The sequence below is a fragment of the Babylonia areolata genome, chromosome 23 (genome assembly GCF_041734735.1).
Source record: "Babylonia areolata isolate BAREFJ2019XMU chromosome 23, ASM4173473v1, whole genome shotgun sequence".
NCBI lineage: Eukaryota > Metazoa > Mollusca > Gastropoda > Neogastropoda > Buccinidae > Babylonia > Babylonia areolata.
The window spans coordinates 9,456,008-9,472,846 of NC_134898.1; the positions used below are offsets into that span (position 1 = coordinate 9,456,008).

General features: G+C 42.5%; 1 protein-coding gene across 1 annotated transcript in view; it reads left to right on the plus strand.

Moving 5' to 3' along the window:
• The window catches only part of LOC143297724 (midasin-like), a 129,280-nt gene that overhangs the window by 61,022 nt on the left and 51,419 nt on the right, over window positions 1-16,839 (plus strand). The window contains exons 45-59 of the mRNA XM_076610146.1: window positions 486-758; window positions 3,937-4,166; window positions 4,419-4,732; window positions 5,514-5,661; window positions 6,338-6,420; window positions 7,268-7,395; window positions 8,885-9,036; window positions 9,552-9,862; window positions 10,346-10,656; window positions 11,425-11,571; window positions 13,010-13,233; window positions 13,798-14,248; window positions 15,132-15,323; window positions 15,821-15,927; window positions 16,391-16,544. Coding sequence (XP_076466261.1) covers window positions 486-758; window positions 3,937-4,166; window positions 4,419-4,732; window positions 5,514-5,661; window positions 6,338-6,420; window positions 7,268-7,395; window positions 8,885-9,036; window positions 9,552-9,862; window positions 10,346-10,656; window positions 11,425-11,571; window positions 13,010-13,233; window positions 13,798-14,248; window positions 15,132-15,323; window positions 15,821-15,927; window positions 16,391-16,544 — 3,225 coding nt within the window. The remainder of the gene's footprint in view (window positions 1-485; window positions 759-3,936; window positions 4,167-4,418; window positions 4,733-5,513; window positions 5,662-6,337; window positions 6,421-7,267; window positions 7,396-8,884; window positions 9,037-9,551; window positions 9,863-10,345; window positions 10,657-11,424; window positions 11,572-13,009; window positions 13,234-13,797; window positions 14,249-15,131; window positions 15,324-15,820; window positions 15,928-16,390; window positions 16,545-16,839) is intronic.

A 16,839-nucleotide genomic window follows, 5' to 3' on the forward strand; every position in this document is an offset into this window, starting at 1 on the left:
TGCTGTTTTATTCTTGGTTTGTTTTGTTTTTTGTTGTTTTTTTGCTTATCAGAAAGATAAGGCTACATATTTCACGCTATAATCTATTCTCCAATTTTTATTATGTGCATATGAAAGCATATGCAGAAGGTAACTGTCAAGCCATAATCCATTTCTGTTGTTTTTCTTATTGATATTTTTTTTATCAACAGGTTAAGGTCACAGATTTAAACACTTGACTGCTGAACCTTGGTGTAATGAGATCGGTGAAGCATGAATTTGAAGGGCATTTACTACTCTTGTGTAGTTATGAGTTGTACAGTTAATTGTTCTGAGTAGAAGTGATGTATTATGAACAGGACGAAGTCCAAATAACAGTAATGGCCTCCATCCTGACCTGTGAGCACTGTTCTACCCGTTTTATTTTTTGTATAATATTAACAATACTACGCTGAGGGTAGGTCATAAATGTAAACCTATGCACGTTACCCGCTGTGTTTTCACAGGGAGACAGCTGTCCCTATAGTGACACAGACACCCTCAGCATGATGCAGGGGGTGGGGCTTCACAGCCAGATGGCCTGTGATTGGCTGATGACGGTGCATCGACAGCTGAGAGAGAGGCTGGCGGCCAATGAAAAGCCGGGCCTGTGCGACTTGCTGAGGTGTGCAATGCAGGTGAAACAGCAGCAGGAGAAGGGAGTGGGGATGGTGGGGGCCTTGAAACATGCCACCCAGAATGTGTACGTTCGCAACATGAAGAGTCTGGCTGCAAGGCAGGTGAGTTGTGTTTGTGTGTGTGTGTGTGTGTGTACGTGCGTGTTTGTGTGTGTGTGTGTGTGTGTACGTGCGTGTTTGTGTGTGTGTGTGTTTAACTTTGACAATAAGGTCACCATCATTTAAAAAAAAAAAATTCTCATGTGGGCAAGTCACTGGAAATTCACTTGCCGAGATATTGATCAAAGTTGCGCCATGCTGTTGTGTGATTCAGATTTGTGGAGAATTTCTGACAGTCAGCATCAGGAAGGTGACTGGTATATTTGAAAAACCGGGGTTCAAACAGTATTGCTTGCAGTCATGGAGCAGGTCTGATTCACCTGTTCCCATTTTGCCTTGTCTCTGATGGTGCCACCACCCTCAGTGGCCTCATGAGAGATTGACCCTTTGTCTGTGTTCTGCTTTTCTCCTCCCTCTCGCTCTGTTTCTCTCTGACACACACACACAGTACACATACAATGATAAAATTTGATTTTAAAAAAGATATATGCATGCAGACACACTCTCACAGACACACACATACACGTACACACACACACACACACACACACACACACACACACTCTCTCTCTGACACACACTGGCACACACAGACACAGACACACAGACACACACACACACACACACACACGCACACGCACACCTTCACAGAGAGCAACAGAGTACATGGGCAGGCAGGGAATAGGCGAATCTGGATCACCTGTTTAGTGACAGGTGAATCAGGATTAGTAAAATCAGGAACAGGCGAATTGAGGTGACACCACAGTCGTTGTTGAGCCCTCACCAGCAACATCAATCCATTGCTTTTCATTATGTTTGGTTCAAGGTTAAAGGTCCCACAGCCTTCTGTTGGCCATATGGGTAGTGAATTCATGTTCACTGTGTTAGAGGCTCGGCACAGGAAGGCTGGGCCCAATCCTCTGCTTCAGATAGCTCACCAGGTAGGTAACTGTTCACACCCTCAGTGGGTAGAGTGAGGAAAAACAGAGTACCGTAAAGTTTGGTCTATTGAGCGCACTGGTATATAAGCCGCACCCACTAAATTTTGGAAAAAATTGAAATTTATACATACATAAGCCGCACCGGTTTACAAGCCGCACTTATTTCCGGTACCGGAACACATGCATATACTACAGAAAAGCTGTCGATACTGTAGGTTAGGAAATAAACACAAGCGGGAACAACACAAAGAAAAGCAAGCGAAAATACTGCTAGTGCCACAAAAAAATAATAAATAAACACAACGAAAATAAGATCCATAATTTAGGGATAGTCACATTTATTCAACGTCATTCTGCTCACTGAATCCACTAAAATCTTCATCTTCAGTGTCCGAGTTGAAGAGAACCAGCACAGCTTCCTCCGCCATCTTGTCACTGACTTCAGCTTTGCTTTCACTTCATGAACATATGACATGAAGGTGGAGGTCGTTGCTGGTTCATCGCTTGCACTGTCGTCTGCTTGGTCGATCACCTTCAATTTGAAGGCTGCATCACAGGCATAACATCACTTGAGCAGAGTAGAACTGAATGCTGATCTGAAGGCTTTAATGTGTGTGGATTTGATTTATAAAACGTGAACAGTTAGCACACTATCCTGAAGCTCATCCAAAAATTCATGGACAGAAATCATGATTTTGGTGAGTTGAAGGGCAGCTAAGAATAGATGAGAATGTGACACTCCCGGGATCGTTAAAATCCACAAATAAGCCGCATCATTGTATAAGCCACGGAGGTTGAAGCTGGGGTAAAAAGTTGCGGCTTATAGACCGAACTTCATGGTAAATACCTTTCCCAACAACACAACACAACACAACACCAGGCTGAAAAAGGACCTCAAACCTTGATCAGTGGAGAACTCTGGATCAGTGGAGAACTCTGGGTCAGTGGAGAACTCTGGATCAGTGGTGGAGAACTCTGGGTCAGTGGTGGAGAACTCTGGGTCAGTGGTGAACTCTGGGTCAGTCGTGAACTCTGGGTCAGTGGAGAACTCTGGGTCAGTGGACTGGGTCAGTGGTGAACTCTGGATCAGTGGTGGAGAACACTGGGTCAGTGGAGAACTCTGGATCAGTGGAGAACTCTGGGTCAGTGGTGAACCCTGGATCAGTGGAGAACTCTGGGTCAGTGGTGGTGAACTCTGGGTCAGTGGTGAACTCTGGGTCAGTGGTGGTGAACTCTGGATCAGTGGTGAACTCTGGGTCAGTGGTGGAGAACTCTGGTTCAGTGGTGGAGAACTCTGGGTCAGTGGTAGAGAACTCTGGATCAGTGGAGAACTCTGGGTCAGTGGTGGAGAACTCTGGATTAGTGGAGAACTCTGGATCAGTGGTGGTGAACTCTGGATCAGTGGTGGAGAACTCTGGATCAGTGGAGAACTCTGGGTCAGTGGTGAACCCTGGATCAGTGGAGAACTCTGGGTCAGTGGTGGTGAACTCTGGATCAGTGGAGAACTCTGGGTCAGTGGTGGAGAACTCTGGATCAGTGGAGAACTCTGGGTCAGTGGTGGAGAACTCTGGATTAGTGGAGAACTCTGGATCAGTGGAGAACTCTGGATCAGTGGTGGTGAACTCTGGGTCAGTGGTAGAGAACTCTGGATCAGTGGAGAACTCTGGGTCAGTGGTGGTGAACTCTGGATCAGTGGTGAACTCTGGATCAGTGGAGAACTCTGGATCAGTGGAGAACTCTGGATCAGTGGTGAACTCTGGGTCAGTGGTGGAGAACTCTGGGTCAGTGGAGGAGAACTCTGGATCAGTATCAGTGGTGGACTCTGGATCAGTGGAGAACTCTGGATCAGTGGAGAACTCTGGATCAGTGGAGAACTCTGGATCAGTGGTGAACTCTGGATCAGTGGAGAACTCTGGGTCAGTGGTGGAGAACTCTGGGTCATTGGAGAACTCTGGGTCAGTGGTGGAGAACTCTGGGTCAGTGGTGAACTCTGGGTCAGTGGTGGAGAACTCTGGATCAGTGGAGAACTCTGGATCAGTGGTGGTGAACTCTGGATCAGTGGTGAACTCTGGGTCAGTGGTGGAGAACTCTGGGTCAGTGGTGGAGAACTCAGGATCAGTGGAGAACTCTGGGTCAGTGGAGAACTCTGGGTCACAGCTGAACACTGGATCAGAAGTCCAGTGACTTGTAACTGTGGCATGGTGCCTCAGTGTGCAGTACATGGAGTGTTGCTGTTTCAGATGGTGTGTACTGTGCTGTCAGAAGAGATGCGGAAGCTGGAAGGAGATGAAGGCATGATGGACACATCATCGTCGTCATTGTTATTATCGTCATCATCACCAAACCAGTGGGTGGATTGGTCTGCAGTGGCTCCCTCTGTGGTGCAGTTCCAGAATCACAGTGGCCTGACAGCGGCACAGCAGGCAGCGAGAGTCTTTGTGGCTCTGCTGTCTGAATGGGGGCTGGAAAAGTGAGTTAGTTTGTGTGTGTGTGAGTGCATGTGAGTGTGTGTGTGTTCATGTGTGTGGATGGGTGTTGTGTGTGTCTGTGTGTGTGTGGGATGCATGTGCATGTGGTGAGTGAAACTGAGTGTGTTTGTGTTTGTGTTTATACATTGTATGTGTATTTTGAGTGAGACTGAAGAGAAATTTTGTCAGTTTGTGTGTGTGCATGTACACATATTTTGAAACATATTTTCAAAAGGCTATGATTTCCGTTACAGGTTCTGTCAGTCCTCTCAGAACAGCGTCCATCACTACATGCATGGCCTTCAGACTGCCTTCAGCATTTTCCTTGCCCACCAGTCTGTGGACAGCAGGACTCTGGCGTTTTCCTGGCTGAAAGCCCAGGTTGACCAGAGGAAAAAGACCATACCAGTAACCATATGTCCGGCCCAAGAAGCCAGGGACTTGCTGGATAGATGGCTGTCAAAGTTGCTGCAGGTGGGCGAAAGTTTCCTGGAAACGCTGTGCACGACAGGAGCAATGCGAGAGGTGTGTCTGGCGGCAGAAGGACTCTGCGGGAAGAACAGCCTGGGTAAGTTTTGGATGGGGTACAAAAGTGGTTAGATGGCAGAATGTTTGTCTGATGCTGTGAAAAAGAAATATCTGCTAAGATCTCAAAGTATGAATATACTTATGTCCTTTAACCTTTGGATTGAAATATCACAGTTACACTCAGTCATGAAGTCTTTTGTTTGTTTTGAGAGGCTCATATTATCACCATTTTCAATATACCTGTTGTGTGTAATTTCTCTGTTTATTTTTAAAAGTGTTTTTTTACACCCATTTTTCACTGCTCGAAAACCTGCATGCTGCTTGCGTGGCTGGTGAATAACTTGACTGACTGAATCAAATCCGATAATTGATTATAGCCCTGTCGGCCACAAAGGGGTCGGTTCAGTGCTGACTGCCCTATATCTTACAACGAAAGAGAAGCCAAAACAGTAATGTTAAAAGGTCAATTAGACTAATGTTTAAAGGTAGTCAGAATGTTAAGACCAGTACACCCATGTCTCATACAGACCACATAAAGTTTAATTGTGTTTGACTGACTGTCAGTCTGTGTTTCGTCATATTGAGGTGTTGCAGTGTTTGAACTTGACAGTGTTTTTGGTATTGCAATGTCTGAACTTGACAGTGTGGTATTGCAATGTCTGAACTTGACAGTGTGGTATTGCAGTGGCTGAACTTTAGCGTGTTTTTGTGGTATTGCAGCATCTAAAATTGACAGTGTTTGGTCATATTCCAGTGTCTAAAATTGACAGTGTTTTGTCGTATTGCATGTCTGAAATTGACAATGTTTTATTGAATTGCAGTGTGTGACGTGCTGAGAGACATGCCGTGGGACTGCGGCACGAACCTGCAGGCCATATACATGGCGGAGATGAAGATGCTGCAGCTGGGAAAACATGACGCCTCTGTCGTTGCTGACCATGTCCACACGCTGATGGACCCTGTCTGCAAGTAAGGGAGTGCTGCCTCTTTCAGTCCCTCACTCACATCCTGTAACACTAATCTAAAACATTCCTTTTCAGGCAGTCTCTATGTAACTCCATTCCATACGTGTATTTTGTTTCATCCATTGTGTGTATGTGTGAGTGTGTGTGTGCATGTGCGTGTGTGGTGTGTATGTGTGTGTGTATGCATGCGTGCATGCATGTGTTCTTGAGTGTTTTGTGTCAGACTGACTTGTTACTGTAAAGCACTTTTAGAAGTTTATAAGAAAAAAGGTATTTTGGTGTCATATACTGTACCATGTCAAACTGATGCAAACTAGGCCTATCGGTTTGCTATTATTGTACTATTAGTAGTAGTAGTACCAAATTTAACACCTGTTTGAGAACATGATTTCAGGTATGGCTTTTACAGTCAAGAGTCAGCAGCTACTGATGCACATTGTTTTATTTAAAACATATTGTGTTATGTTTGCTCACACATAATCACACACATACACACACACACATGTATACATATGTGAATGAACATGCAGGCACGCACAGATATGCTTGCATGCATGCATGCACACCTGCACACAAACCCACACATTCCTGCGCCCACTCCACTGTCACCCACACACACTGATATGTATAATATGTACATTATGAACATAATCTAATCTGATCTTTTTGTGTGATTTCAGACTGGAACTTCTGCTGGAGGTTGAAATGCTGATGGACACAGTGAGAGATTCAGTCCCAGTTCTGGAAAAACTCTGTGAACATGGTAAATACAGTCACAGAGTTGTTTGTATACTGTTGGTGCATAGGTGACCACTTCTTATAGCAAGTCTTTTGGTGGAACAGATTCTCTTTCTTACCTGTTACAGGGCTGTGAAAGGGTTCTGCAGGCATTCTGTGTTTTCAGGGTTCGTGCAGTCATTGAGGTCTGGAAAAGTCTTTGAACAATGAGAGAATCTTTCCCAAGGCTGTAAAGTCTTAGAAAAATGTTTTGCTGTAAGGTCTTCAAAAGTCTTGGAATTTTTTATGAAACACTTGAGCAATACCATTCAACAAGGAGCTTGATGCTTGGGGAAAAAATCAATCAACAAAAGTAAAAAGTGGTGAAAATTGAAAATCATACCTTGAATATCTGCCATTGTTCTCATCAGTGGTGTAGCAGGTGAATTTTTAATTTTTTTTCTGGCTTTATGTGCATTATGGAATTTTTTTAGTCTGGTCTGGAAAGTTCTGGAATTATTATGGAGTTTTTATTTTAGTCACATGTGTGGTGACCCAGGAACTATTGTCTGTGGTGTGGACTTGATCACAATGTGAACATTCTGTGTGTGCATGGTGGATTTTTTGATACAGAAAGAGGGAATAATTGAGAGACGTGGACTAATATTGTTTGTTTTACCAGTGCATATTTTAGTGCTTGTATTTTCTTGTGCTTGCATTTTCTAGTTGTTGTTTTTTGTTTGTTTTTTCATATTATATGTGCATTATCAGACACACAGATTTCCACTGTGAGGGTTAATGAAATGAAATTGCATTGTACAGTGCAACTGAGCACATTTTACAGGCAAAGGTGCTGTATAAACTAAATCAGATTATTCCTATGACTGTTTCAGCATCACGAAAGAGGCTGGCCAGTTGCCAGGTGTTGGTTCACCTGAGTGAGGTGTTGAGGCACATTGTGGGTCACCTGCCTGACTGGGTCATGGGCATGCCCCGGGACTCCCTTCACCTGTTGATTAAGGTCAGTAAGAATACAGGTGGTTGGTGGCTTTCATCTGGAGTGGTGGCCATGTTGTAATGCGCACGACTAGGAAGTGAGTGTGAACGGGTTTGAGTCCTATTATGGAATACTATTTTTACTGACCCTTCCACTAGACTTTGAGTGGATGGTCTGGGTGCTTGTCTTCTGGATGAGACACCAAACTGAGGTCTTATTTGCAGTATGCACTTAGTGCACGTGAAAGAACCCATGGCAACAAAGAGGTTGTCCCTGGGAAAATTATGTAGAAAAGTCCACTTAGTGAATTGAATATACCTGCTAACAGACAGAAAATGTGGCACTGCACTGTGATGACGTGCTCTTCCTAGGGGAGCAACCTGACTTTCACACAATCTGTTGTGATGAAACAGTCATAATAATGGTACAATTGTTGTCACTTTTGCCTCAGCTTAACAAAAGCAGTTGAGTGTTTGTGGGCTTCATGGTCACAGTTCTTTCTTGGGGATTTAGTTACGATATCTATCTATATGTATGTATGTATGTATATATATAGAGAGAGATGGAGAGATAGGTAGATAGATAGATAGTGGGATAGATATAACATAGCTTGTGGATCACTGATGTGAATTATCTGATTTTTTTTTGCTTCACATCTCTTCTTTGAGGGCAACAGGACTGCATTAAAAATTCTCTCATTTTAGGCACATAGTACTTGATTTGGTTGTACTGATGCCTTGCTTCCAATCAAGATTGATAGGTTCATTTTGTGTAAACAAAGTGAGTCTATGTTTTAACCCGGTGTTCGGTTGTCTGTGTGTGTGTGTGTCTGTGTGTCCGTGGTAAACTTTAACATTGCCATTTTCTCTGCAAAAACTTTGTCAGTTGACACCAAATTAGGCATAAAAATAGGAAGTTGACACCAAATTAGGCATAAAAATAGGAAAAATTCAGTTCTTTCCAGTCATCTTGTTTAAAACAATATTGCACCTCTAGGATGGGCACAAAAAAAAAAAAAAAAAAAAAAAAATGAAGCCTAATTATATGCAAACTGCATTTACTGTTATATTTATATTTTTTGTATTCTCTAAACTTGGCACTTTGATCTGATATTCTGACCCAACAACAAGAGCAGTCATTATTATCATTTTCTGTTCAAACAGGAACTTCTTTTGCTAAGCATGGAAGTTTTATTTATTTTGCAAACGTTTTGGTGCAGGTAGCAAAGAAGGGAAAGTACTCTGTAATTAATGCTAGGGGACTTAATTCGCTTTAAACTGATCTTTCTCATCTTAAAGATTACATTTTGAAATTATACTCAATACATAAAAAGCTTGGATTTTTTTTAAAGTGTATCACAAGTGAGTCTTGAAGGCCTTTGCCTCTCTCGTTTACTTTACATGCCAAGTTTGCACAGAATCTTTATGTGCAAATTTAGCATTTTTTTGTTGAGTCTTTTGAATTCCACCTTAACTGACATGGCATGACATCAGCTGGTTTGATGGTTCTGCAGGAACAAGAACGGCTGCTGTGGCTTCCTCGTCTGCTGGAGGAGAGCACGGGCTTGGGGCGAGAGACAGACGAAGAAGTCTACCTGTCTCACCTGGCACTGCACTGGAACTGGTGCTGGCATCAACTGCTTGTGCATCTGGTCACACCTGACAGGTGAGAATGAACAGCAACAGAATTTTGTTTGTAGTTTTCTTAGATTTATTCTGTGACAGTGGTGGTAAGAGCTTCTGTCAGGAAAAATAATGTTTTTGTTAACAAATGCTTTTAATCTGTACACACCTTTCTATATGAATATGTATGTTAATATCATTACATGTGTGTATGGGGGTGTGCACATTTGTGCATATAACAGTTGCGCATGTTTGAAGTGTATGAATGTATGTGCATGAATACAGGATTCTGTGTTCATGCCCTTTTACTTCAGGCATATTGAGCATTGTTTTATTTTCATGTTGATTTTATACTTTCAAAAGGTATGTCCTAGTGTCATTGTTGATTAATGCAAGGAGCACGAATTGTGCTAAAAATATACTGTTCCAGATTCCCAATGTGATAGTTTTGTTTTGAGTGTTTTAAAGGTTTTTAAAGGGTTTTTAAGATTTGTGATTACAGACCTATATGAACCCAGCTGTGAATAATGCATGCGGCGATATTGTCTCTGCTTTCAGTCCACAAGTCATTCATTTTTCTTCAAACGCACTGAACAGTCTGCTGGACAGCGATCGCTCGGCAGCCTGGGTGTTCCTGACTTTGTGGTCAGCCCTGGGACAGGTTCACGCCCTGCCCACAGAGACTGCGGCAAAGCTGTGGCGTGAACTCCGTCGTTTGACCTCCATGCTGGTCGTGGATGGCAGCACTTGGCAGAAAGCGGCGCAGCAGAAACTGGAGTTGTTGGTGACCCCTGAAGGGAGAGCAGTGCGTCGGAGGCTGGCCTTTGTTGGCAAGAAGCTGATGAGTGGTGACTTCGATGTGGAGTCTGGTGGGTCTGTGTGTGTGTGTGTGTGTGTGTGTAAAATGATTTATTTAAACCTTTTTTTTTTAATTAAAAATTTTTTTTAAACTAAGAATTGAACCATATTTAACAGTTCCCCCCACCTACCCAACCAAAAAAAAGAAAAAAAGTATGGGTTTAAAATACTACAGGAGATGAAAAAAAATTGCCCCACCCACCCCTCCCCTCCACTATGCTCTACTGTGGACTTTTTCCAGAAATGTTTTCTGTCGTCTTTTTTTCTTATATTGTGGAAGGAGCATAAGCCTAAATACTTCCATATTCAGTTTTCTTCCTGTTCTTTTATGTCTTTGGGGATACACCTTTGTGATTCCCGTGTTTGAGTGTCAGTACATGTTTGTGTTTCCCGATGTCCCAGGATCTGGGGCACAAAAAAAAAAAAAGAGAGAGAGAGAGAAAAAAAATCACAAATAATTCTTGTTATTTTCTTCCTATCTTTGTTTCTGACAGACCTTAGCAGTGTGCGAGAAGTGCTGCTGTCATACAGAATTCTCAGAAATGAAACAGGTGATGTGATTGAACCACCTGAACCACCCGCCCTCAGAGCACAACCAGTACATGCCGAGGAAGCAGGGGGGGACAAGTCTGATGACAGCTCAGTCAGGCTGTGGCCTGTGTTCGAGCACCTGGGTCTGCTGTCAGAGCTGTACCTGCTCAGCGTGTCAAAGAAGGACGTTGAGGCAGAGAGAAGGCTGCTTTTGCAAGACTTTGCAGTGCGATGTTCACCTTCTGCTGTGTGTTACGACATGTTCAGAGAGCAGGTACTGTAAATCTTATCGTCTTCTGTGGTGATTTGATTTGATTTGGTTTGATGTGGCTTTGACTTTAATGTGATTTTTCTTTCATTGTCTTCTGCGATGCTCTGATATGGTTTGATTTGGTATACCTTTGATTTTAATGTGATCCACCGCCCACCACTCCCATCCCGTCCAGTTACATTTAATGAAACAACAACTCGCATCAAAATCACGTGAACAGCATACACTGCCAGAAGATTGAAGAATTAACCAACTGAAACTCATGTTGCACAAGTTGCACCTCAGTTGATTTTTTCTCCCAAACCGATGTATAACCACGCAACAAAATGCACAGAATTACAGTTCTGTTGGTGCATGTGTTATGATGATTGTGCTGATATTATTATTGTTGTAGTTTGTTATTGTTTATTGTCATTATTATTATTATTATTATTATTATCAGTATTATTGCTTTTATTGTTATGATTGTTATGACACCTGTACCAATGTATACTTGTATGACAAAATGCATGTTTCATCTCATTGGTTTTGGTGCGTTCATGTATTTGCAAATACTATTGCCATCATCATCATCATCTTTATTGTTGTAATAAATATTTTCATGATCATAATGATTACATTGTTGTTATTATTATTGATATTGTAATTGCCATTATTATCATTATCATCATCATCATTATTATAAGTGTTATTATTTCACTGTTTCTGATATGTATATATATATATATATACCATTTCTGTATCGTGTGCACGATGTGTGTGATGTGACAGGACTTTGGTGAGGGAGAGAGGATGAGGTGGGTGCTGAAGGTTCTACAACGTGTGTGGACCAGTCCTGCTGTGAGTGGCTGTGCTCTCTGGCTTGACTGGGGGTCTGACACGGGGGATTCCCCCCAGGCTACAGATAGAGAAGTTCTGGTGAGAAGCATGATTCTGTTGTTTCTGTACACTGACAGTTCCTGTATGAAAGTCCAAGTTGTATTTACTGTATTTTGTCAGGGTGAGGAGTTCGGCTCTGTATACTTATTTCTGTACCTTGAAAATTGAATTGTCTCGTATGGGTGTTTAATTAGTTTGATAGCAAATGAAATATTAATGAACTGCTCACAGCAACTCCCTTTATCGGATGATGCCAGAGAGAGAGAGAGGGAGAGAAACTGAAACTGAAACTGTTTAATGTCATTAGCACACATGCCATAATAACATGGGGTTCACAATTTCATGTCCAAGAAAAACAGACATTAAACATAAACAAAGAAGAGTCTCAGAGACTACTCCACACATGCAGACAACAGTCTCTCAGCGTGCATGCAAATCTCCATCTATGTACATACGGAATAGGCCGACACCTTATCAAAGGAAGTGTAATCGTTACTGTCCAATAAGTAAACCACCAAGCACATTAAGAAGAAATAGATAATCTGTGTGAACCATAAGCAGAATGTTTTCAAACTGAAATCAAAAGTTTTCTTGCTTTACTCGCTTCAGCAATGTGTTTTGCCAAGGATCTAATTACTTCGTCATTATCAGCTATTAACGCGTCAACTACGTTTTGCCTTCTGATAACAGGCGCCTTAAACAGGTTACATTTCTGTCTAATGGGTTCGTACGCTTCACATGCAAACATAAAGTGATATTCGTCTTCGGTAGAATTTGTTTTGCATGCTGGGCACGTATTGGTTTCTGCTGTCCCTGATATGAACCATTTTTTGTTTGCATTCAATCCAAGTGTCCTGGTACGAAATCTGGCCAGCATATCTCTGTGCCATTTATGTGTTATGATATACAGATATTTTTCAGGCTGTAAATTACTATTAAAAGAAAGAAACCAAGTATACTTTTCATTCTCTTCCATATGACCGTGCCAATTTTGTTGGAGAGAGGGAGGGAGAGAGAGAGAGAGAGAGAGAGAGGGAAAGAGAGAGAGAGTGACAGAGCAGATTGACAACAAATAGAAAGACAGACACCAAACATACATGAAGAAGTTTGGTTGAAGCTGTTCTTCAGACAGCTAGATTTACATTTTACATGAATGTTTTCTGCCTGAGGGAAGGCGTTGGAACAAGTTTGGAAGGAATTCTATTTAGTGTCCCATTCACATATACGGGCGACTGTACACATCTACTTTGTGTATTGATTTGAATGTTATCATAAGAAAAAAGAAATAGAAAGGTAGTAGAGAGGGGTTGGGTTGGACAGCGTGGTTGCCTGGAGGATTTGTTTTAGTTCTACTTTCACATTTGGATGTTGTTAAAAATAAGTAAATAAAAGGTAAGAGAGAAGTTGGCTAGGTGATTAGTTTTGGTTCTATCAGGTGATTAGTTTTGGTTCTATGTTGATGTTTTTTCCACTCCAGGGACCAGCGATGTTCCACAGGAGTTCTCTACTCCTGTACCTGAGTCATCTGCTGATGACTTCTCGTCAGAGCCCAGGGGGTGGGTCCATGACGTCACAGTACGACTTGCTGCCACTGACCGTGACCCTGGGTGGCCTTGACTCCCAGATGACCCAGCTGACACACCTGTCATGCCACCTGTGGAAACATGCCGGAGTGCTGAGTTCTGACCGCATGTCTTTCAGGTGGGTATGGGTGTGTGGGTGGGTGAGTGAGGGTGTGTGTGGATGGGTATGGGTGAGTGGATGGGTGAGTGAAGGTGTGTGTGTGTGTGTGAGTGATTAAAACGTGGGGTGGTTGAAAGAAGAAGAGTGGGTTAGGGTGGTGATGCTGAAGCATTATTTCGTTCTTGTCAAGTTTGGCTCTGTGTGTCGGCTTGTTTTTTTTCTGCTGCATTTTTTTTCTTTTTTATGTCTTAAAAAATTCTTTTATTGTTACATTCTTTACTTTTCTTTTGTTTTCCTTTCCTTTCTTTTTGTACTGTTTCTTTTGTTTTCCTGTTTTTCTGTCTTTGATTGTTTCCATTCTTTTCTTTAATTTCATTCTTGTTTTTTCATTTCTTGCTGTCTTTATTTTTTTCTTCTTCTTTCCATTCATTTCATTCTTTCATTTCTTTTTCTTTCTTCTGTTTCTGTCTGTGTCTCATCTTTTTCATTCATTTCTTTCTTTCTTGTTTGTTTGTTTGTTGTTGTTGGTTTTTTTAATTTTATATCTTACACAACACGATCAAACTTGCTGTCAATGTACAGGAAAGCAGCAGAGGGGCTGCTGGTCCAGAACTTCCTGTCCCTGCTCAACGCAGTGACTCCCCTTATTGACGGAGACTGGCAGGAGCAGTGGGCTTCATGCCTTGCAGAGTTGTCACCCTTGACAGCGACCACCTCTGACCCCCAGGATGTGGGAATGAGGAAGCGAGGGTCTGAAGGGATGCAGTGCATGGAGCAGATGCGACAACTTCTCCGGGAGCACTGCGCCGCGCTGTGGCAGAAGGGGGATAACTCTGCGATGACGGTTCTGGACCGCTGCCTGGAAGTGATGTTGAAGGTGGTGGAGAAGACCCCTGGGAAGTGCAGTGCAGCGGCGGTGGTGGGGGAGGGCGTGGTGTGGGTGGGGCAGGCTTGGCTGTACCTGCTGGCCCCCAAAGGGAGGGTGGACCCTGTGCACAAAGCCAACGTGGAGTTGAGGCATCATCAGCAGGAGGTAGGTTGTGGGGGTGGAGTGGGGTGGGAGGGGGTTTGGAGGTTGTTTCAGGGGTGTGTGGGTGTGGATATAGTGTGTGGGGGTTGGGGAGGGATGGTTATGTGATGGTCATGGTATGTGCATGCAGGCTGGCAGATGTGTATGTGGGCATGCAAGTTTCTGTAGGAAGTTTATACTTTTAACTCAATTTAAATTCTGTGTGGACAGAACAAGACGTGGAGTGGAATAGTCTCATCATTATTTGAACTGACCTTTTCACATTGTCTGGTTTCTCATTGACTGGCTTTTAATGTCTGATAGGTTTTCAGCCCTTAAAATTTACACCCTTTGCAGTTGGTTGTGGTATTATCAACATGATTTAATTGCTTTTTGATTTTGATTTCTCAGACAAGGTTATTGCCCTGTCATGGTTGGGTTGGCTGCACTGAGAAGGATTTGTACAGGAATAATAGTCTGGAAAAGTATATAAAGATATATATATATAGAGAGAGAGAGAACCATTTATAGGGCTTGAAAAGTTCTGGAAAATCACATTTTGTCGTTCAGGGTCTGGAAAAGCTTTGGAATTTTAATAAAACCCATGAACAGTACCATTCGACAAAGAGCTTAATGCATTTTAACATGAAACACTCCCAAAACCAAAACTACATGAGAAAGTTATGAAAATTGCACATCGATACCAGGATATCTTCTAGTCTGCCAGTCTCTTTTATTATAGGTGTAGCAGCTGAACGTTTGATTCTGGCTTTGTGTTTGGTAAAGAAAATTTAGAGTTTGGTCTGGAAAAGGTCAGAAAAAAGTATGAATTTTCATGTGGTCCCATCTGTGGGATCTGGTTTTCACTTTGGCTGCGGTGTGGACTATCAAGAAATGTGTGTTTCAGTTGTGCAGTGTGGAGATGGACATCCAGGTGTGGGAGGCTCACCTGCAGCTGACCACAGGTCAGACCATTGCAGACGTCAGCCCTGACCTTCGTCACCCCCGACTGGACTTCCTTGTTCGCCGTCAGGACGAGCTCAAGTCTGTCATTGCGGACCTGGAAAAACGGCAAGCATTCCGAGAGGACTGTACGCAGGTAACTTTTTTTTTTTTTTAAAGTGCTTTGTCAGAGGCAGTGTCAGTCAGGTTTTTGATTTCTGATCCAATTTTTCACCAGTGATCAGTGTTGGAGGTCCTTTTTTGGCATTGTGTTGTGTCCTTGGGAAAGGCACTTCACTCTAGTTTTCCTCACTTCACTAACCAAGTATTAGCTTGTACCTGGCTTTTGTTGAGGAAGGTTCCAGTACCATTCAACAAAGAGTGTAATGCTTTAAAAAAAACACACACAAAAAAACACAAAAAAACCAACAACAATCAGAAACACAAAAAGTGTTGAAAATTGAACATTGACACCAGGATATCCACCAGTCTCGTTCATCAGCAATGCAGCAAATTTTGCATTCAGTTTGGCTTTGTGTGGAATATGGAAAAAGTTCAGCCTGGTCTGAAAAATGTCTGGAAAAGGTATTGAATTTTGTTTGATAATATGTCTGGGAACCATGGGTAACGTATTCTGTGTTTTCTCTTTGACAGTACCTGCGGCTCCGTCAGGATGTGGAGACCATCCTGGAAACAGTGGGATCCATGGGAAGGGTGTCGGATCTCCTGTCCAAGCTGCGGTCTTCAGCACGTGGCAGCAGGTCAGAACAGAATGGAATAATTTTATTTGTCAGGAAACCTTTCAGGTTCATAAGACACAAGGCGTACATATATACAAATTAATAAATATATAGTTGTTATCATATGTTAGTACTGCATTCAAACACACTGTTTCCCAGCCTGAGTTGTACATCACTTACCAGCATCTGACTAAGAACATTTTCTTTGTTATTAGATTCCTGTATGTACCTTTTTCAATTTTTCGGCCTTGTGCACTTATCCAGTTCTGTAAAAGCTTGTCTGTGTCTTGTATCTAAGATTCCAAAGATAGGTTTCCAAAGTATTGTAAAATCTAAGCTTTGGTGATGTTTCTCTTTTCTCTTTGCAGTATCTGAAATATTCATTTTTCAACTTTTGTGAATCACAAACTTTTAGTCTGTGTTATGCTGAATGTGAACAGGTTTTTCCATGGCCCATGTTGACCAGTATCTGTTTAACCCCCAGGACAGAGTTCAGCTCCAGGGTGGGCGTGGCGGCCACAGCACTGAAAGAAGAGCGGACGTGGCAGCATGAAGCGGCCAGGGTGGCCAGGAGCCTGAGTGAGGAGTACCCCTGTGTGCCTGACCTCACCGTGCCGCTCTGTCTGGCCTTGGAACAGGTGGGCTGGCTTTTCTTCCCTGGTGTGTCCACCCACACCTCCACCCTTTTTAAAAAATTTTTTTTATGTATTTCATCTTAAAAAAAAAAAAAAAATCTGATACAAAACAAAATGTGATGACAAGAAAAAAAGAAATAGAAACAAACGCTTATTCATTGAGAGGGGGAAAGAAGGGAAAAGGATGATAAATTTCATTCTTAAAACAGAATTCAATTTCTGCATTCAACTTCAGTCTTTTGCTGGTTTCTTATCTTTTTCTCATGACTTGCTCCAGATCTGTCTAAACATCTTGAAC